Here is a 21,163-nt window from a genome sequence, read left to right on the forward strand (position 1 = left end):
CTTCTGACACCCGATTGGCGACAAAAGTTTTCCACGAACTTGGAGGGGAAGTCAGCCACTGCAGTGTCACCGTAGAATCGGACCAAAAGAAGGATGCATCGATGTCCATCTGCAAGGCTTCTACGATTCGGGTATGGAGTTGCGATGCGATGACTGCAGCACATAGCTCGAGCCTGGGAATAGATAGCCTCTTCAAGGGAGCAACACGAGATTTTGCGGCCAGAAGCTGGATTCGTACGTTACCTTCGGTATCCATACTGCGGGCATAGATGCATGCCCCATAAGCAGCTTCGGAAGCGTCTGCAAACGAATGTAGCTGGACGGTGGAGTTTGGTAGAAATGCGTATCTGTCGATACGAAAATTGTTGGGCAGCTGCTGGTACAAATCTTGCCATTTTTGCTTGATTGAATCAGGAACCTCTTAATCCCAGGAACACGATGCCAACCATAGCTTTTGAATCAACATTTTCCCCTTGACGACAATACACTGGAGTCGCTTTTTACGCGGGTGATACGTCCCGCGTAAAAAAAAACCGCGTAAAAAAAACCACGTAAATTCCGGAATCCGCGTAAAAAAAAACCGCGTAAATTCCGAAATCCGCGTAAAAAAAAAACCGCGTAAAAAAAACCGTGTAAAAAAAAACCGCGTAAAAAGCGACTCCAGTGTAGGTGCAATCAATCCTAGCGGGTCGAAAAGCTGGGAAATTCCGGATAGGATCGAACGTTTTGTCGCCACCTGGATGACTTGATGAACTCGGAAATTAAACCGAAACCGGTCTGATGCAGGCTCCCACATGATTCCGAGTGTCTTCACTGTTTCACCTGGGTCAAACCTGAGGGTTGACTGAGTCCCTATCTGGTCGGCTGGTAGTCCTTGGAGAACCTCGAGTTTGTTCGATGTCCACTTCCGTAATGGAAATCCTCCTTTGCCTAGCATCTCCGTGAGCTCTTCACGCAATTGTATTGCTTCAGCAACGGAATTAGCACCACCTAGGAAGTCATCCACGTAAAAGGATTTGTTTACTACTGGGGCGGCTAATGGGTACGAGTGCCCTTCGTCGTCAGCGATCTGCTGCAGGGTTCGGGTGGCCAGGAATGACGATGGACCTAACCCATATGTGACGGTGAGCAGTTCATAGGATTGCAGAGGGTCAGTGGGACTGAAACGGTACTTAATTTTCTGCAGTGGAGTAGCCTTCGAGTGTAACAGTACCTGTCGATACATCTTTTTTACGTCTGCTGACATGGCGACTTCAAACTTACGATTCCGTACTGCTAGAAACTGACAGCATGCTCTGAAAATTCATGGACATCCAAAGCTTTCATGAAACTTATCTTCACTTGTATGGGTAGTATGAACGAACGGGTAAACATTAATAGAAAAATAATAGTTGAACCCCTGAACCCATAACAACGTTACAGATGTTCCCGAAAGTAATGATGATGATATGATAGACGTAGCAACTGTCGGTAGCCTGTGAACTATCCTCGCTGTTCGACTTGATAAAGTTTAATAACCTCTAATTGTACTCAACCGGTCATTGTATGAAGGGCCGAAAACGGTTTTGGTGAATCCGTGGGCAACATCACCCACGTGCATCCACGGGATAAATGAGAATCTCCTTCCAAGAACAGGATCATAGAAACCGGTCCAAAAACAGGCCATCACCCAGGAGTATGTCCCAATGAGTGGGGAGAAGAGCCCGCCCTCCATTCACGAAATGTTAAAGTCATGGAGTTGAAATTTCCACTCTCTCCATCTCCAATCAGGTGCCCTGGTGGCCCCTCCCTAGCCCAGCTGACTGATTCATTTTTTTTATTATAGATTTTTAACATTTGGCTAATTTGTTTCTTACTAGTGATTCGTATAATAATATAATGTCAATTAAAAAAATAGAACAAATCAAAAGGTGACCTACCTTTAAAGTGACCTGAAGCTCTTAGAACTGCCCGGAATTTCTCTAAACTATCCTGGAGTTCTATGAACTTCCCTGAAGATCTCGGATCATCGCTGAAGTTCTCTGGACTTCGCAAAAAATTTCGGACCTATCTTCATGTTTATGGTACTTGCTTGAAGTTCGTGGAATTTTACCAAAGTTCTCTGGATCTCACTGATGCTCTCAAAACTTCTCAAAATGTCACAGAAGTTCCAGAAATTTTCGAAGTTCATGAAACTTTCCCAAAGTTATCTGCTTGAAGTTTTTGGAACTTCTCTAAATAAACGGAACATCCGTGAGTTCCGGAAATGTTTTGCTGGTGTTGGTTTGCAGAGCTTCAAACTCGTGCGCGCAGAGAATTGTAGCCACTTGAAACGTTTTTTTAGTTTGCGTCTCACAGCTCTCGGACCTAGAAAGAAATATTCGAAAACTCGAACTGATTAAGGTTCAACGACATATCTAAACTTCCTCAAAATCTTGACTATTCTCAATAATTAACAACGACCTTTTTCAAATAACACTCTAGACGCAAATGTAAATTTGCATTATCTTACCATCTCAATGGATTTGCCGAATGATTTTACGCGGGAAAGGACACCATAAAACAATTAATTAAACATTTCTCCAAATCGAGCAAATTGATACCCCTCGAAGCGTAATGAACAATCAACTGAAGCGACGCTTAATTTTGATTTCACGCGGATCGCACCTGCAACAATGACCATGTTCCAGTATTTAAAAAGATGGGGAAAATAATTAAAACTCAATTTCCATTAGATAGTTAATAGTTGCCGTGCTGGCTGCCATTTGTGGTGATCCCATTCTAATTTACGCTTTTCTGCTTCCCGTCCATTTCCAGCAATCGAAACATCGCCATCGACGGGAAAATGGCGACGGCGAAAGTCCCACCGGAGGAGGCGGCGGCGGCGACGACGGTGAATTGGAAAATTTCATTGCACTAGCACCGGACGAAGCGGATATTTATAACTTTTCCAACAATCTCATCAACTCGGTGGATAATGCTGCTGGTGGTGGAGGCCGTGGCGGTGGATCCGAGAATGCAAATGAACTGAATCCGTTTAATGAATTTCTTAATCCTCGGCACTCGTCGCACCAGCAGCAGCAACAGCATCGACGGATGCAGGGAAAGCAACAGCTGCCGGAAGATCCTTGGGGTTTGGATCTGGACGAGCAGTTGCCACCCCCGGAGGAAGCTCAGCCAGAGGAGGAGGAGGCGGATAACGAGGTGGAAAAGAGCAAATATCTGCCGAGTGGTTCCAGTCTTGAGCCAGTGAACCGAAGCCAACAGCCGGCTGGTGGGAGTCCACTGATGGCAAGCAGTATCGATTTCCTCAACTCCATCGACGGTGGCTATCTGCTGTCGAACGGGATTATCGACGAGAAAGGCACCAAATTGATAGATGGTAAGTTTTGTCTCTTTTACTTGCTGCCTGTACTTGTTTTCTTCTATGCTTTCTTTCCTTCTCTTCCTTGGCTGGATGCCGCTTTCGGTTAACAGATAGTGGCCTGTCGACGTTGAAACCGGATGGTACCGGAAATGATGACGGGGTTGACGGAGGTGGAGGGGAAGATGTAAGCAATGATGACATTTTCGAACAGATGCAGAAGAAAGCCAAATCCTATCGGTTGAAACTGTACAAGAAGCACAAAAACTTCAAGCACAGCCATCACCATCGAGGCGGATACTACCATCCGATGTATCAGCATCATCACCATCACTACTCTCGGCAAAAAATGCTCGAACGGGAACGTGATCGTTGGAAGCAAATACAAGAGCCACCGATGACCAAGGTAACCAACCAAGGCCAGGTTCGATACTATCAAAGCACCAACAAACTGGAGACAAAAGAAGACATTAAGGCACATCTCGATGGCCACTCCACCAGCCGCGAGCAGTGGCCCTATTTCGATAAGGTTATAAACTCCCTGAACAAGGACCAACAGCAGGACCATGTGCCACCGTTCATAAAGAAGTACAATCGTCGGACTCAGCAGTTGATTGATTTGTTGGAGGGAACCATTGCTCCGATGTCGGAGTACGGCCAACGTCATCACGAAAGGAAGTATAACCGAAGGAAAAATCCCCTGGAAGACCTCTTTGAAGAACAGCGCCCCAGCCCGAATAATCTTGGACTGCAGCGGAACTACATCCAGGAAACGATACAATCTTCAACCGCACACTCGAATTCACTTCCGGGCGAAGGAATCCACATCATCTACGACAAGAAGCACATGGATGATGGCCATGCCTACGGGCATCCGACAATGGCTGCCGATCATCCCTACAAACTTTCCTCCCGAGCTGGCCAGTTCGTTTACCACCGGGTGGCTTCCCCACAGCCCGTGGGAAACGGATACGGTCGCTTAAAGCGCCAGCGACTTCCATTCGTGGCGATAACCGATCGCCGCCTGGGATCCCCTCCGAAGCGTCGCCCCAACAACAGCATCTCCAGCAGCAGCAGCAACAGCAACTCCGGCAGCAACAATCTACTGAATCACCAACCGATGCCTTAAGCTAAGCACACACACACACACACACTCTGACACAAACATGAACACCACTCTATGAAATCTCGATGAAAACAAAAACACACAACACTCTCTGCGGTCCCGGCTCGGCGCCGGGATACGCGTTCAAGGCAGCTGCTCCTTTCTAGAAACCTCGCTTTCTAGAAAAGACACATACACTTTTCGTTTTGTGTTTCTTTCCATTGCTACGGCAATTTTCTTGCGAGATATAATGAAACTAAACTAATGACACAGCAGAAGAAAAAAAAACACTCACCCCCGGGAGCTGTCCTCCGCTTGTTGATTCGCCGCCACTGCCACCACCGTCACAAAAGCCACGCACTCGTCTCTGCCTATCGAACAGTGCTTGATTACACTCATCCACCTCGATGTGGCACTTCCGAAAATTGCCGATTGCAAAAGAAAATCTCCACAACAATAGGTACCTACAAGTGTCACTTTTCTTCCTCCTGGCACCAAAGCGAGATCGGATTCACTTTTCCTCCCTGCCCCTGCTGCGATCGACGAGACTTGCTTTGTTCGATTTGACGAGCGCCCTTTGACATAGACGTTGAGAAAAGTGGGTGGGGTGGGGGGAGTGGGCGAGCTCATTCAATGAACTGGTATAACTGTTCGAAAAATAAATGCAGCGTTAAAACTGATGAGAGACATAATGATTTCCGATTCGAGAGTTGTGCACTGTGCAGACTTGGAAGTAGGGAAGGGGAGGGTGTAGAAGCGAATGCGGTGTGGATAAATTGTTCGCTATTCTTCTGTCACTACAGGTGAAGCTTTGACTCGACAGCATTCTTCAGGCAGTAATCGGGTATTGTGTCGTTCTGATTGTGTGTGTGTGTGTGTGAGTGAGTAATCGGAAGTTTCTGCTTCGCTTGCGAGATACAAGTATGACAGTGGTAGCTGCATGGGTGGAAGGGAATAAAGGAAGAATTCAGTGCTAACATTTGAAAACGGCACAAAAGCCATTTGTAAACAAATGGTTTGTGGGCCCTTTACTCACTACTTGAAGTACACCCACGCGACACAACAGCAACATCGGGTAGGGGAAATTTTCCCCTTCCTGACGATGCTGTTGGTTTGCGTGGGCGTTCTTCGGGTAGCGAGTAAAGGGCCCACAAACCATTTGTTTACAAATGGCTTTTGCGCCGTTTTCAAATGTTAGCACTGAATTGCGCTAAAAGGGAACAGTTCTGAAAATTCTTGTAATTTGTCATCGACGCGAGTGTCAGATTGTTTGTATTACTTATGGATTGTACAGCAATTTTCTAAAGGTACGACACATATAAATCTCAATTCAAACATGCCTGAAAATCTGACGCTAGCGAATCAACCAACGAAAAATATTTGTTTCATTTTCATGCATCTGAATCCATCTTTTCGCGGGGAAATCTACAGAATCTTCAACGACAACAAAACAAAATATTCCCTGAAGTTTCGATAGTGTCGGCCCTCTCGGTATTTTCTAAATACATTACTGGGTTATCTTCAAAAAAAATTCAAGCGAAATCTCATGGAATTTCATAATATTCGTTCTACAACATCTTCTCCAAGTTTCCCCTAGAATTGCTTCTGAAATATATTTTGGAAATTCTGAAGACGTTTTCGAAGACAATTTCCTGATAATTCAAGTGGAATGCTTAACGAATTTCATCCGTAAAAGCTATGAATTTCCGCAAAATCTCTCGGAAACGATCTTTTAACATCTATCATTCATTTCCAGCTGGTCATCTGTCATTGCTCTTATAATTTTGGCATAATCTCTAGCTGGGCATTTGAAATTGAGAATCACTTGGAACGTTTGCAAGAACCAGTTGAGAATAGGCCTTTTTAATGCACCACCAACGTAAAGGGCAGCACGCGAGTTCGAGAGGAAACGTCAACCAAACCGCTTGTTTACGTCAGAAGAAGGAATTTTCGCAACGTAAATTAAAGCATTTTTAATTGAACATCTTGCCAATTTCCATCAGTAATTGTCTTATTTTAAGATTTTCCACACATCTGAGCTGATTTGTACCTAAATTATGCACACACAAGAAATCCCGAGGGGGGCGACACATCTAAATCTCAATTCTAGATGCTCAAAAATTCTCACACTAGCGAATAAATCTTCGAAAATCTTCTTTCATTTCTCGCATCTACTTGCATCACACATCATCTTTTTGCAGGAAATCTTCAAAATCGTGATAAATCTTCTTTCTATCTACTCAGCGTACGCGCAGCTAGCCACAGCAAAACACAATATTTCCTGCATCGTAGATAGAGTCGTCCCCCTCGAGAAATCCGGAAGATCATTACCACTAAGGCACTATTGGAATTTTGCATTTTTTTCAACAAAAATATTCCTGAACACTAGCAGAATCCTTAAAAAATGATACAGAATTAAATTTTTAAGCTATATATCAAGATTTAGAGCATCTCAGATGAACGAATTTATCAGGAAAAGTGATAAAGTGTTGCACTTCCAATGTTTCACGGCTCTCTTTCTGCCCTCTCTGCTCACAACACTCGTTTTGACGTTCTCATATTCACCACCAGAGGTTGAATCGATCGCTTAGATTCTATTAAAAAGGCGTATTCCCCAAGGGCGATGCTACTCTCCAACTGGCAAAAATCCAGCTTGATCTCCTTGTTTTCGCATAATTCATGAATGAACTCTCGGGATCTCCGGCCCAATCAGCGTCCGAATATACCGACTAACGGCTGGCTAGCATCTCCGCCCAGTTGTAGGTAGCTATCCCTCGTCGCTTTCAAGTAGTGCAATACGCGCTCAGCAGCGGTCCAATCCACCTCGCTCGGTGCGGAGAACTTTCTTCCGAGAATCGCACAGCTGCAGTATCCGATCGAGCTATGACTGACAGATACAGCAATCCACCCATCAAACTTCTGTACCTAGTCGCATCATCGAGTAACTAGTTTTCTGCGACTTCAAATACCCCGAGTCCATCGGTGGCTTTGCTGTCTTGGCTTGATCCATGCCATGTTTCATCACTAGCTTGTCAATGTACTGCTTCAACCGGATCTGGTACACTCAATTCTCGCGTTGTTGAACTTCCGAATTTCATCCAGACAAATAATCGCAAACTCCTTGATCAGATCTTGGAAAATGCTCTTCAATTTCACTTCACCTGTCAACGAAAGCAATATCAGGCGTAACATTTGATAATGGCACAAAAGCATTTGTAAACACGCGAACCGCAGTACACTCTCCCCCCGAAGAGCGCGAGTAAAGGCCCAAACGCAATGTGGACGGAAGCGGAACGGAAACGGAAAGTTTGACAGCTGCCGTTGCCGTTCCGCTTCCGCTATCATTGCGCTTGGGCCTTAATACGTACAGCGTGAATCGAATTCGCGGAAATGGAGTACACGTAGCATATGGGATTTGACCTAATGGGACCAACATGGAATATCTCGCGATACTGGACATATAGAAGGTTACTGTCTTGGGCAAAGTTGTTCAGTGGATCAAGACCTAAAGGTTGGTGGATAGAAGTTCGGAATTTTCTCACTACGCGGTGCTAGTTTGCATGAATTAGTGATTTCATTGTTTTTGCCGATATCTTGAAATCCTTGCCATCCAGGAAGTTGCTTTCTTGCGCAAAGTTGTTCAGTGGATCAAGACCTAAAGGTTGGTGGATAGAAGTTCGGAATTTTCTCACTACGCAGCGCTAGTTTGCATGAATTAATGATTTCCTTGTTTTTGTGATATCTTGAAATCCTTGTCATCTAGGAAGTTGCTTTCTTGGGCGAAGTTGTTCATTGGATCAAAACCTTATCGTTGGAGGACATGTTTATGTCATATCCTGAAATTATTTCCATCTAGGAAAGTGTTGTCTTCGGCAAAGTTTTTCAGTGGACCAAGACCTCACGGTTGGTGGACAGAAGTTTGGAATTTATTTTTCACTACGCGGCGCTAGTGTACATATAATAGTGATTTCGTTGTTTTTGTCGATATCTTGAAATCCTTGCCATCTGGGAAGTTGCTTTCTTGGGCAAAGTTGTTTAGTGGATCATGACTTAATAGTTGGTGGACAGAAATTCGGTATTTTCTCACAACGTGGCGCTAGTGCGAATTGGTGATTTTACGTAAAATCTTGAAATCCTTGCCATCTAGGGAGTTGCTGTCTTGGAAAAAGTTGTTTATTGGATCGAGTCCTAACGGTTATTGGACAGAAGTTCAAAATTTTCTCACTACGCGGTGCTAGTGTACTTGAATTTGTGATTTCCGTGTTTGTGTCATATCTTGAAATCCTTTCCATCTAGGAAGTTGTTGTCTTCAGTGGACCAGGGATGGATAGAAGTTTGGCATTCTCTCACTACGCGGCGCAAGTAGGGTTAAATTTGTGATTTCTTTTTTATGTAATATCGTGAAATCCTTGCCATCTAGGAAGTTGCTGTCTTCGGGAAAGTTGTTCATAGGATCATTACAATTATAATTGATTATTTTTAATAACCATACCAAATATGATTGTTATTTAAATTTCAACTATCTACACGCAAACTAAAAATACTGCTGGGTGAAAATTACGAAGGAATGATAGAAGCACAGACATACAGACGTAACTCTTCATTGTGTATCTTCGTGCACGCATTTAACGGTTGATTTGAATATTATGAGCTCCGCGAACTACTCGCCGCAGCGCTGGCATCGGATCACTTTGACGTTTCTATACATTCTATAGAACTTTAATGCAATATTGTTTGCGAGTTAGCGAGCAAGCTTGTTTTCCGCGAGAAGCCCGAGAGATGTCGGTACTGAGGTTCTATGTTTTGAGATACTATGTTTTCAAGGATAACTTTTTCAAAGAGTTACGTCTGTTTGTCTGTGATAGAAGTGATAATGCTGTCCACCAACCATTAGGTCTTGATCCGCTGAACAACTTTGCCCAAGGCAGTAACCTTCTATATGTCCAGTATCGCGAAATATTCCATGTTGGTCCCTATTAGGTCAAATCCCATATACTACGTGTACTCCATTTACGCGATTTCCTCGCGTAAACGGAATCATTCGAGACCAACGTAAATGGAATTCGTGTAGAGACCTTTTTGACGATTAATCATCTTCTTCTTCTTCTTTCTTTTATTTAACGTCGGTCTCTGTTCCGCAGTCTAGTGCCAATCACCGACGGACATCGATTGCCATCCATTGACGGCAATCGAATGTGCAGGAAGGCAGCTTCCACACCTGCGTAGGATATCGAACCCATTCAACACACATGGGCCGGGACCAACGGTTTTACTTCGTGACCAGAGATTTTTATGCCTCAGAAAAATCCCACCGACCTCGACTGGGATTGAACCCAGACCCATTGGGGTGAGAAAGCAGTCACGCTTACCACTACACCACCGGCGCCGGCGATTAATCATCTGTCTCTATCTAGCACACAGGAATGAAGGCATTGTTTGTTTTCCCACTAATCTGTTTCCCTCTTGCTCGCTCTCCTTCAATTTAAATGGTGCATTAGTGTGCGCCGATTAATCGTCAAAAAGCTCTAGACCGAGTTCGCGTTCTTCGGGGGGAGAGTGTACGCTCACGCAAACCAACAACATCATCAGATAGGGGCAACTCTCACCTTTCCGAAAGTGGTATTGGTTTTCGTGAGCGTACTTTAGTTAGCGTATAAAGGGCCTTAGAAAGCTTGTTTACAAATGCTTTTGTGCCGTTATCAAATGTTACACCTGATATATCGTCAACGTAAACCATCAGGAACAGTATTCCTTCACCGCTCTCCTTCACGTAGAGGCACCGATCTGCGGACGATGTCTTGAACCCCGAACTTGGACCGTACTTTGTTCAGCTTCCTGTTCAAGCATGGTCCAGCAGATCGTTGTAGACCATAAATACTCCACTTCAGGACTTTCATCCTGTCCTGGTGGTTGCCACACAAATATCTCTTCATCCAGGGCTCCGTTGAGGTAAGCCGTGTTCACGTTGTCAGGAACGCTGAGCTGATTACCTTCGATGGATGTAGGCTGTACGGTTCTTTATTCCCGACACTCGCAGAATCATGGATGGTGGATTTGACGGTGTAATTGCTATCCCGAGGTCCTTGGTTTTAGGGATTTGAAGCAGGTTGGGAAGAATATAGCAACCAGACACACAAAACTTCTTTCTTCTTCACAAAATCACACACGCGACGTAGGTTCAAAACAACGGACTCACAAAGTATATTTTATTACAGAACAAACTAACATCTATACAATCATTACACAAATTACACTAAGGATCATCCCGTCCTTCTATCTCGATTGGTTATCGAACTAACACTGAATATCCTAAGCTACTGGTAATTGTATGATCCCGGTCGATAGCAGGCGATGTTTTCCATCGGCTGTTATCGACAGAGAGATCCTCTCTTATCGTTCAGTGCTCCTACCTAAATATTCACCACTGCGGCTTAAAGCCGGCAGCGGATCTTCGAAGAGAATATCTCGTGCTCCCAACGCGATATTCTCATTACCATACACGAACGTCGAAACAATGAAGCCTACTATTCAATCTGGGTGTTGGCTATAGGGTTGCAGTCACTGTTGCTGGGCTGTTCTCTAAACACGCTCACCCACCCAGAAATTGAAGATTTCTGCAAAGAAAAGAAACATCCTCTTCGACGGGAAAGGGGAACAGGAACGGGTACAAATTGACTTAAGAGCAGCTTACTCATTGGTAGGATCGATATCATCGTTGTGATCGAGTAGTGGTAAAAGGTAATTTTTTTCCACTGGCCGTTTGAGGTTGCCGGTAGCGGTTTTAACTGTCACAACCCTGACAACATTATCTGTTCCGGGATGAGTTTCTAGAATTCGACCCATTTTCCATCGCATAGGTGGTTGGTTTTCGTCCTTGATGACTACTAATCTGCCAACATCAATCGAGACAGGTGGTTTCCATTTCTTCATTCTTCCCTGCAGTTGGCAAAGATACTCTCTGCGCCATCTCTTCCAGAAATCCTGTAAGGTTCTTTGCATCAATTGCCAACGGTTAAGCCTATTAATCGGAATATCTGACAGATCTGGTTCGGGGAAACCTTGACGCGACGATCCAACCAAAAAATGGGCAGGTGTTAAAGCCTCCAAATCCGTAGGATCATCCGAAATAGCTGTGAGTGGACGAGAATTAAGACAGGCCTCCACTTGAACGAGCAAGGTGTTCAGGTCTTCGGATGAGGTTGGATTTTCACCGAGGATCTTCAACAGATGATTTTTGGCAGATCGTACAGCTGCCTCCCATAATCCGCCAAAATGCGGGGCACTTGGTGGATTAAAATGCCACTGCATACCTTCCTCTGCACATTCCTTGGAGACCCTGTCGTGATGACTTCGATTTTTAAGGAGCTTCAGAAAATCCTGCATCTGATTCCGAGCTCCAACGAAATTCGTTCCGTTATCCGAATAAATATCAGAACAGCGACCTCTGCGTCCTATGAACCGTCGCAAGGCCTGGAGAAATCGATCTGTCGATAAATCAGTTACCAGTTCCAAATGAACAGCCTTCGTGGCTAGACAAACAAAGATGGCTACGTATGATTTGACTGCAGGCCGACGAGGAGCAGATCTCACGTAGAGCGGCCCGAAGTAATCCACTCCGGTTTTAGAAAACGGTCGAGATATTGTGACACGTGGGGCTGGCAACTCTCCCATGAACTGCTGTACGGGTGACGGTTTCGACCGGAAGCACTTCATACAATGGTGAACGGTTAATCTGGCAATATTTCTCCCTCCTAGAGGTCACAATTTGAGACGAATCGTGCTCAATAGCAATTGTGGACCTGCGTGTAACAATCGCTCATGGTACTGTTTCACAATCATCCTGGTGAGTACGTGGCGTGCAGGTAAAACGATAGGGTGTTTTGTATCCTCAGCTTCGCCGGAGTGCCTCAACCTTCCTCCAATCCTGATGATCTGGTCAGCTGAAATGTATGGATTGAACCACTTCAGCGCAGACTTTCGTGGTACTGATTCGCTTTTCAACAATGCCTTCCATTCTTCAATGAACACTTCCATTTGGACTCGACGGATTATGGTTAGTTCGGCCTTCTTGAGTTCTGCAGTCGACAAAAAATCTCCACAACTTCGCTGATCTGGGGACGTTTGTAATAGTCGTATGAACCGTAGCCAGTACGCCGTGTGACGAACTAAATCAGCATACGATGAGAATTTGGAAAGGTACTGTTCCGTCTCCGCCAAATGTCAACTGATACGAACACGACCAACAAGCAGCGAAGAACGAGACCATCAATAGGCTACAACATCCACCAATCAGCGACGACCACATCAACGCTCGCCGCTTTAAAAGAGGCATGCATCACCGTGCAAAACAAGAGTTCTTTTCCGACCAAGCACCAGCAAACATCAGCAGCAGTAGAAGCAGAATTTGTAGAGAGAAAGAGGAGAGAATAAACAGTTGTTAGCGTAGCCGTCCCGATCAAGTTTATTTTGCACACATCCCTGGTTTGGAGCAGCTTCGAACCCACCAGCTCTTTTCAGAGCCCTTACGAGTTGATTTCCGATCGACGCTTGCTTCCTCCACCACCCTGCCGATACAGTCCACTACCAAAAGGGAAAGTTCCCTCCCAGTCCGAACAGGTACATTTCGTTGAATTCAGCAAATGGAGAAACCGTACAGGATAGAACGGTTCGCTTTCGCTCCTTTTCTGAATCCACATTTGATGGTGCATCCATACCCTTTGGCCAATTGTCAGATGATTGTCGCAGCCAGTCTGGTCCGTGCCACCAGAAATTATTTTCAGAAATACTATTCGGCATTATTCCCCTGGATATCAAATCAGCAGGGGTTTCAACGCCCGGAACATGCTGCCACTGAACTGGATCAGTAATGGATTGGATCTTGGCTATTCGGTTCGCAACAAATGTGGTCCATGTTGTCGGAGAAGCCTGTATCCATCGCCAGACACAGCTGGAATGTTGAACAACTAACATTCGATTGACGGCTACTATCAGAAATGTCCGCAACGTAGCTCGACGAGTAACCGGTGCGAACACCTGATCGAAATCGATCCCGGCCTGTTGAGTGTAACCTGAGCTACAACTCTAGCTTTGAACTAAACCACCTCATCGGCTTCGTTCCGTTTGAGCTTGGATCTTGTACTGTTGCGAGCAGTGGTGTGTCAGATGCTGCTGACTACGGCGGTTGAAACAAACGAACTTATCGTACAGTGACACATGAGACCGTAGTTGGGCTTCCACTGCTTTACTAATGTCTTTTACCGCAGAGCTATCCTGAGACTCCAAATCGCTGGAACTCTTCTTCTCCGGCTTTTTGTATCGATAAGATTTTCCTCCCCGATTAAGTCGTTGTTGATCCTTTTGAACGGTTGTTTAGCCACCTGATTCTGTCGATTTGTCATAAACTTCCGTTGTTTTAAATCTTTCTGAAACTCCTGTGACGTTTGTCCACTTTTGCGGTTATTGTGGTTCAAGAACGACGGCTTTCCGTCAGTTTGTATAGCATTTGTTTGCGCATTGTTTTGGAATTTCTAGAAGAGGTATGTGTTAATGGAACCAATCTCTTGTCCTGCCATCTGTAGTTCTAACAGAACTACAAACTCTTGGCCTATAAGAGCTCGTCCTCGTCCTCTGACCTCAACAACTCCGGTTCAGATATCAACTCAGATTGCGTTCAATCATTCAGTTCTCATAGGAAAGTACATATTTAGACCTGCCCCTTTGTCTTCTCCCGCATACCGCATTGGCCATTTGACGACCGGAATGGTTTACATTCGATTTGCAACAGGTATGAAATCCACATCCCGATAGGAATTTAAATGAGGAGTAGGAACAGAGGTATTGCTTCTTGGATTGATATGAGGGTAGTGGTTCGGATTCAACGGATGTATGGTAAATACCCAGGTTGATATGGATTCAGGTTCGGGGAAGGTTTCGGGATATTGTTTGACCGCGGATCTGGTCTTAAAAGATCGTCCGGGTGAAAATCAGATCTATTCTGAACTAGATTTGCAAAACGGCTCGGGGCGGGTTCTCTCTAAGGGTCATCCTGCACACGGGTTAACCGTTGGATTAGGATGGTAATAAGAGTAAAAGGGGTTCGATAGAATCGGATGATTATTTGGAGGTTGACTTTAGTGAGTTGATCAAAATTGATGTACGGGTTATTCACCTGGGTTGGATTGAACCATTGGGATTTAACTGGAGGAACACCTGGTATGAATTTGGAAGCGTTTCGATTCGGTTCGGTTGGAGTTGGGTTTCATCACAATGTTGCAAACGTAATCATACCATGTAGGTTTCTTATGGCTTGTTTACGTTCGGAACCAGTTATATGAGGTAGGTGACGATTATTCGTACTTGACAGCCACATCCCACCTCTGTTCGTTACCGAACATCTTCAGGTGCCCGATATCCGGTTTTCTTCCCCACCATAGCTCGTAAGGGGTTTTCGTCACTGACCTAGATGGCAAACAGGTTGCCATCTCGTTGAGTGAACGATTCTTGCGTTCCGCTACACCGTTGGGTTGGATTGTGGAGAATATGGGGTGGTAAACTGAGGCTGCATCCCCTCACCTTTGTAGGACTTACTCAGTTCCTTGTTGTTGAACTCCCCCCACCACCCGAGTGAATCACACGCGGATGGCGTCGATGATGTTCTGCGTCGCTTCCCACTTGTGCTTCGTTAAGATCGTCACCGTTAAACGACTATAATCGTCGATGAGGTTCATTATGTACCGGTTGCCACTCGATGTGGTCGTTTTCATCGATCCGTGAGGATGGCGTCCAAAATATGGATTGACTTCCTCTCGATGACGGCTGGAAAAGGTGCTCTGGCTGCCTTCCCTTCCAAACAACATTCGAAAATCAGGCTCAGGCCACAATCACTCACCTTTATTCCAGTAGCAAGACTTCAGGAACGTCAGCAATTTCCATCGCAGTAGCTTAGACGCCGGTGCCACTGATGCTGAAGATCCCGACGAGTCTACAATTCGACAGTCTATTGTCAAAACACACTTCCGGAGTGATTTGAGAATTGGGCATAATTGCTTTTGTAAACAAAGACGCCAATTGCCGATTTCTCTTGAATTAAAGCTCAATCTCATAAACAAACTATACCAAATGATAGAGGAATCATTCCTCTATCTCATAGGGTTATTAGTTTTCAAGATTGAGCTTTTATTCACGAGAAATCGGTGATTGACGAGTTTGTTTACAAATGCAATTACGCCCAAATCTCAAATCACTCCGAACTTCCAATTACTTTTGCGCTAGGTTTTCAAACTGGTCGACAATCCCGGAACGTATTTCACCTCACTCATGTTAATTCCGATCGGATCTTCGTTGCCGTTAACTCCGTTCAAAACGCCTCTGCCTTCACCAAGAATCTGACTTTTCTTCCCGTCAGCAAGAGTAATCCCAACAATCACTACTAAACTAACGATTTTAAATTGGCTCACTACTTGACTAGCCTATTGGTCCCAAACCAACGATCAACGTACCCCATTCTAGCCGAAATTCTAGTCCTACACAATGTTTGTTTTGATTCGCTTTGAAAGTTTGACAGATAAAATGAGGGGTTCGTGGATTTTCCTATGTTTCGAGGGGTGAATCGATTAGCTTGGGACCGAAGAGAGTACCAGAGCTGAGCCAAAAAGTTTAGCGTTTTTTTCAGGACCTTCTAGTCTTAGAGTTACCTCTATGGTAATCCACCCTCCGACAAATTCTCTCAACGAACCGAAAAACGATTTATCGTTCGTCATATGTGCACTGACACCACTGTCGGTAATCCACGAACAACTCTTCTCGGCACCCGCACTCCGTTCCATTCAATGGAACAATTTGCTTATTGTACTTACCTTACCAATCAGGCTCTGCTGTCCGAAGAAGTCGTCTCCACTCTACTCGATCCATGGCCACACCTCGCCAGCCTTGTCATCTGCGAAGCGTCCGCAGGTCGTCTTCTCATAGATTAAACTATCCCAGCCCGGGAAGCCGAGCGATTGGTTCCATGATCCGAGTGTCCAATCGTAGTCCTTATTTTGTCACGTAGGTCTGTTCCGATTTGTCCAATCCGTATTTCTTTCTTCGGTATTTACAACTTTAATTTTTTCCAGGGTGGCTTGTTAGGCCTGCCCCATCCCCTTGTCTCACCGAAAGACCATCGTGCAAAGCTCTATTTAGGCTCTGAACCATTTGGTGGATTATTTTAACTTTTAGTTAAAATTTGACAGATGGAAAGTTATCGATGAACCCTGCTATCCGAGCTTTGTTATTTCTGACAGACAAGAAGTTAAATTTTGAAAACCGTTGGTTGAAAACCGGTCGATCGACACCACGGGGATTTTCGAACATAGAAAATAACTTTCGAAATGTCACTTTTAACCACGACTTAAATTTAACTCGGCAAATGGTTCACAGCCTTAGAGTCCCACGCTGTTAAAATAATAAACGACTTTGGAAATCTCCAACCGAGTTGTTAAATATCCAAATAGATTCAATTCGGAAATCTCCGACTAATGTATCTAACATGAATCCAAACCTGAAAGAGAAGTCTTTATGTTACGCAGGACTTCAGCACTACCTTTATAAGTAAGAGAGATGGTTTTAACAAATGTTGTCGACGACTTGACCGTATATTCACACTATTTTTCAGTACACGGAATAATCAATCTGACACCAACTTTCTCTACCGGGTCCAATTGCGATACATACGCGACAAACTGTTTTTCTGTTTACGTTCTTCATTCACTCTCTTCTCTCTTTCTCACTCGGTTCTCCTCTTCTAAGCTCCTGTCAAATCCAGCACACCCAGTGCAAAAACAATGTGTCCCATAGTTCATACACTCGCGTAAATTGTCACTTTCAATACGTGCTGGCACTAGGACAGTGATCAGCCGCTCCTAACATGGAGAACAGACGCCGTTTTGAGCCGCACTCGTGAACAGACGCTCGGGTTTGGTGAAACATTTCCTCTATCATCGCACTATGGTTACCGCACCAGTGTTCGCGTCGCACCTCTTCACTTTGCTATTGCCAGACTGGCAACATTGCCCAGTCTGTGCCACCCAGCTGTGTCCCTGTTTCAGCTGGTAGTCTGTTGTTATCATATGACTCGGGGAGGCGTGTGGTAGGAACTTGTGAGGACCAGATCACGGTATCCCGCTCCTTCCAGGTTGTCAACTCACCATGTTGTAACCCATCTGCCTCCTATATTCCGAAAAAATCGCCAATGTGGATGGAAAACAAACTGAATCAACCCGTCACTTATTGCTGGAACCTCCTTTGTCGCGAAGCAAATGTTTTCGAAATCGTGTAGAACTTTCGTTAACAGCATCTGAAATCTTCACTACAATCGTCTGGGACCTCCTCCATCGTGAACGTCAGTAAACTTCGTCAAAATGATGTGGGAAAATCGCCATCTGCGTCACAAACTCCATCGAAATTATCCGGAATCTCCTGCGTCACAAACGCCGTCGAAATTGTCTGGAACTTCCTCCGTCAAGAACGTCAGCAATTTCCATCGGAATTGTCTAGAACCGTCATTGGCAGCATCTGAAATCTCCACCGACATAATCTGGAACCTTTTCCGTCACTGACGTCAGCAAACTCTGTCGAAAATGTTTGAAATCTCGTTTGGAATCTCCTTCGGAATCGGCTGTAACACCTACAAATAAAACCAAATTTTGACGTTTCTGTCAGATCGCTATACGCTCTTTCAAGACTACCCAAATTTTGGTAGAATATCCACCCAGATCGGTAAAAACTGAATCCACCCAAAAATTGACACCAAATACTTTCCGGATCAACTGGCAAGGAATTAGTCGACATTTCGTCCCATCAACCTAGTAAGTGGTCATCCCAAATCTTCATTTGAGGTGATCATTCGGAGCTGCTCTTTAAGTGTCTTTTGATATTCACTTACGCTTTTACCAGTGGTCGTCCCAATCCAAACCTTCACAGTCCATGGAGTAGACGTCCCATATATTTCTACTGACATAGATGATCGATTCATGCTTTTAAAGGTTGACAATGGTAATCGCAATCACTTAATTTCAGTGGTTTTCAAGGTCCGCAAATTAACAATCGCTAGAGCGGTCTTCTCATCTGTTATCAAATATTTCCCAAATTAAAGTTAGTAGGTTTCAGCACCGCTAGGGTCGTCCCGATCCCGTAAAATAAAATTTCTTAATGGTCAAGCCTACAAGTGGTCGTCCCATTCGAAGTGTATCGAATCTTGTGGTGACCATTTCGATCTGATCATCGGCCATCCCAACCGAAGTATTATCAATCACTCCAGTGTTCGTCCCTTAAGATTAAATTGAGTAAACGACACAAATCTCATCGGGCGTCCTGATGCTGTCAAGGGGTAGACAACCCAATCACACTTTACTTCACCGATCCTCATCAGTCCGGAATCAATCGCACTCTTCCTGACGGTCGTCCCTATTCTAATATAAAAATCATCCCAACATCATATTTCATCATAAATTTTCACATTCAATATGGTTGCCTCGATCTAATCTGCTGATAAGGGGTTTAAATTCATGCAAAAGGTCTTCCCGATACCGGAATAAAACACGTTCCCTCCCTCGGTTGAGTCCCTAGAGCTACCCATGAGCCCCTAGCTGGAGACAGGCAATCATTTTATTCTTGAGAATGATGCTCTCCAATGCAATAAAAATAACTCTTGAACCCGATGACGAGTGGCGAGCACCGAGATGGGGAGGAAGGCGCGCGCAATCACAAGTGACAGCTACACAAAGGGGTATTAAATTGATGACATCCAGTCGAGTGCGATGAGCAGAAGGAGAAGATGATGATGATTGTTCGATTTATCGATTCAACGGAGATTGGTTCGTGAGGTAAATAGGCGAACAAACTTGCAGTGGGAGATTGCGAAGCGGGAGAAAGATCCGATCTCCAGAGCCGGATGGTGCTGCTGCGCCGTACCGCGATGATGAGGCCATCTAGCGAACAAAAATGAAACCACAAGATAAAGAAAACACGAAGACAATATATTTATTAAAATAAATAATAATTAAAATTTACCTAGTATATAGATTAAAGCAAAATCACATAAACCGCGTTAAACTTGAGATGTAAACAAAAGAAGAAAAAAAAACAAACTTGTATTTACTAACATATCAGAAACACTCTATGACAGAAGCTAAATCAAATTCAAAATGGCGTCCCCCTTGTGGTCGTCACCGTGGTTCTTTTCGATAAATGTTTACATAACCCAAACCCTATTTCAAAAACCCCGGCAACTGAATTTCATAGTGAAAAAAATAGCAAAACACACCGTAGAACGCCATCTTTGAGATACTAAACAAACATCCTTTGACAGATGCACGCGTTAGAGACAATTTGCACACACGCCCACCAAAAGCGAAACCGCAGAAGACAAGGAGTCCGTTAAGCGTAAACAGCCATTTTTTTCGAAAGTGAGGGGACGTCGTCCCGCCATCTGTTGGCAGAGTGCACGCAAATTTGTAACCTTGACGAACGCTCCCTCCAGCCGGACGGAATGTAAACAAACAAGATCACACGCTAACTGAGGCAAAATTTCACCCATTTTGAAGTAAAGTGGCTAAACACTAATTGATGGGCTGCTTTTCTTTAAAATGGGTGAAATTTTACTCACTAAATGAGGACTTTCAAGTTAGCGTGCCACCCCAGAGCAGCAAGCATGCAGCTACGGCTGCCATTTGAATTCTGACAAAACTTTTAACAGTTTCCGTTTTCGCTCGTCGTTGCGTGAAGCGAGTGACAGTTTCAGAGATGAAAAACAGAACATCATTCGGTTTTGACGTTTGTCGTTTTTATGTGTCTATTAGAGGGAAAACAAAGAAGAAAGTGAAATCATGACAATAAGCAAAAGGAACCATAATTTTTCTAGCTTTTTATATAGAAAGAAAAAGATGAACAAGGTGTGTGGATAAGAATCGTTTGTTCTACCATCTACGGATGACAGCGTGCGCTAAATTGCTGTCAGCGGTCTTGTTTTTTTTTTCGTTTAATTTGTTTTTCTCGACGACAAAAGGAAACTATGAAAAGAATAAAAATCTTATAAGCAATAGACTTTGACAATACCTTTGCGAACGAGGCAGGCACAGGAAAAGCCTCGTGGATCGAAGCTACCACTCTACAAAGAAAATAAACATTGTACACAACAGCAACAACAACAACAACAACAACAAAAGCGGCAAGTGTGACAAGAAAATAATAAAAGCATTAGTGATAATTTTTAGACGAATATGTACTCTAGCGAGAAGAGAAAATTGTTTGTTTTGATCGGATTCGTTCTGGATTTTTGGTTTTAAATGAAAAGTTTTTCGAATTCCAAATGGTGGTTTAACGTAAAATGCACGCGTTTAGACATATTAGATCACACCTATTTAACAGTGTCATTTGCACCCAGTAACAACAACAACAACAATAACAACAACAACAACAACAACAACAACAGCAAAAACAACCAGAGAGATTAATGTAAACACAAACACAAATCGATGCACACTACGAGAGAGAAAGTTATAGTCAATTTTCTGTGTAAGAAGCAAAACATCACAAGAATTATAAAATGCACTTCTATCAGAGTAAAACATTCACATAATGCAAAAACAAAAAGTGAAAGCAAATACTGCACTTTTAAATGTAAACAAAATGGTTAAGCTATGTTAGTTAATAGACAGCTAAAACAAAAGCGTAGCTAT

At 44.0% G+C, this 21,163-nt stretch overlaps 1 protein-coding gene across 1 annotated transcript in view; it reads left to right on the forward strand.

Moving 5' to 3' along the window:
- The window catches only part of LOC135697213 (uncharacterized), a gene marked incomplete at its 5' end in the record, with an annotated part of 88,329 nt that extends 83,299 nt beyond the window's left edge, over positions 1-5,030 (forward strand). Inside the window, 2 exons of the mRNA XM_065216839.1 lie at positions 2,797-3,361; positions 3,457-5,030. Coding sequence (XP_065072911.1) covers positions 2,797-3,361; positions 3,457-4,472 — 1,581 coding nt within the window. The remainder of the gene's footprint in view (positions 1-2,796; positions 3,362-3,456) is intronic.
- Between the last annotated feature and the right edge of the window lie 16,133 nt (positions 5,031-21,163).

Source organism: Ochlerotatus camptorhynchus, unplaced genomic scaffold (genome assembly GCF_037179485.1).
Source record: "Ochlerotatus camptorhynchus isolate MF236.1 unplaced genomic scaffold, CSIRO-AGI_Acam_v1.1 ptg000069l, whole genome shotgun sequence".
Lineage (NCBI taxonomy): Eukaryota > Metazoa > Arthropoda > Insecta > Diptera > Culicidae > Ochlerotatus > Ochlerotatus camptorhynchus.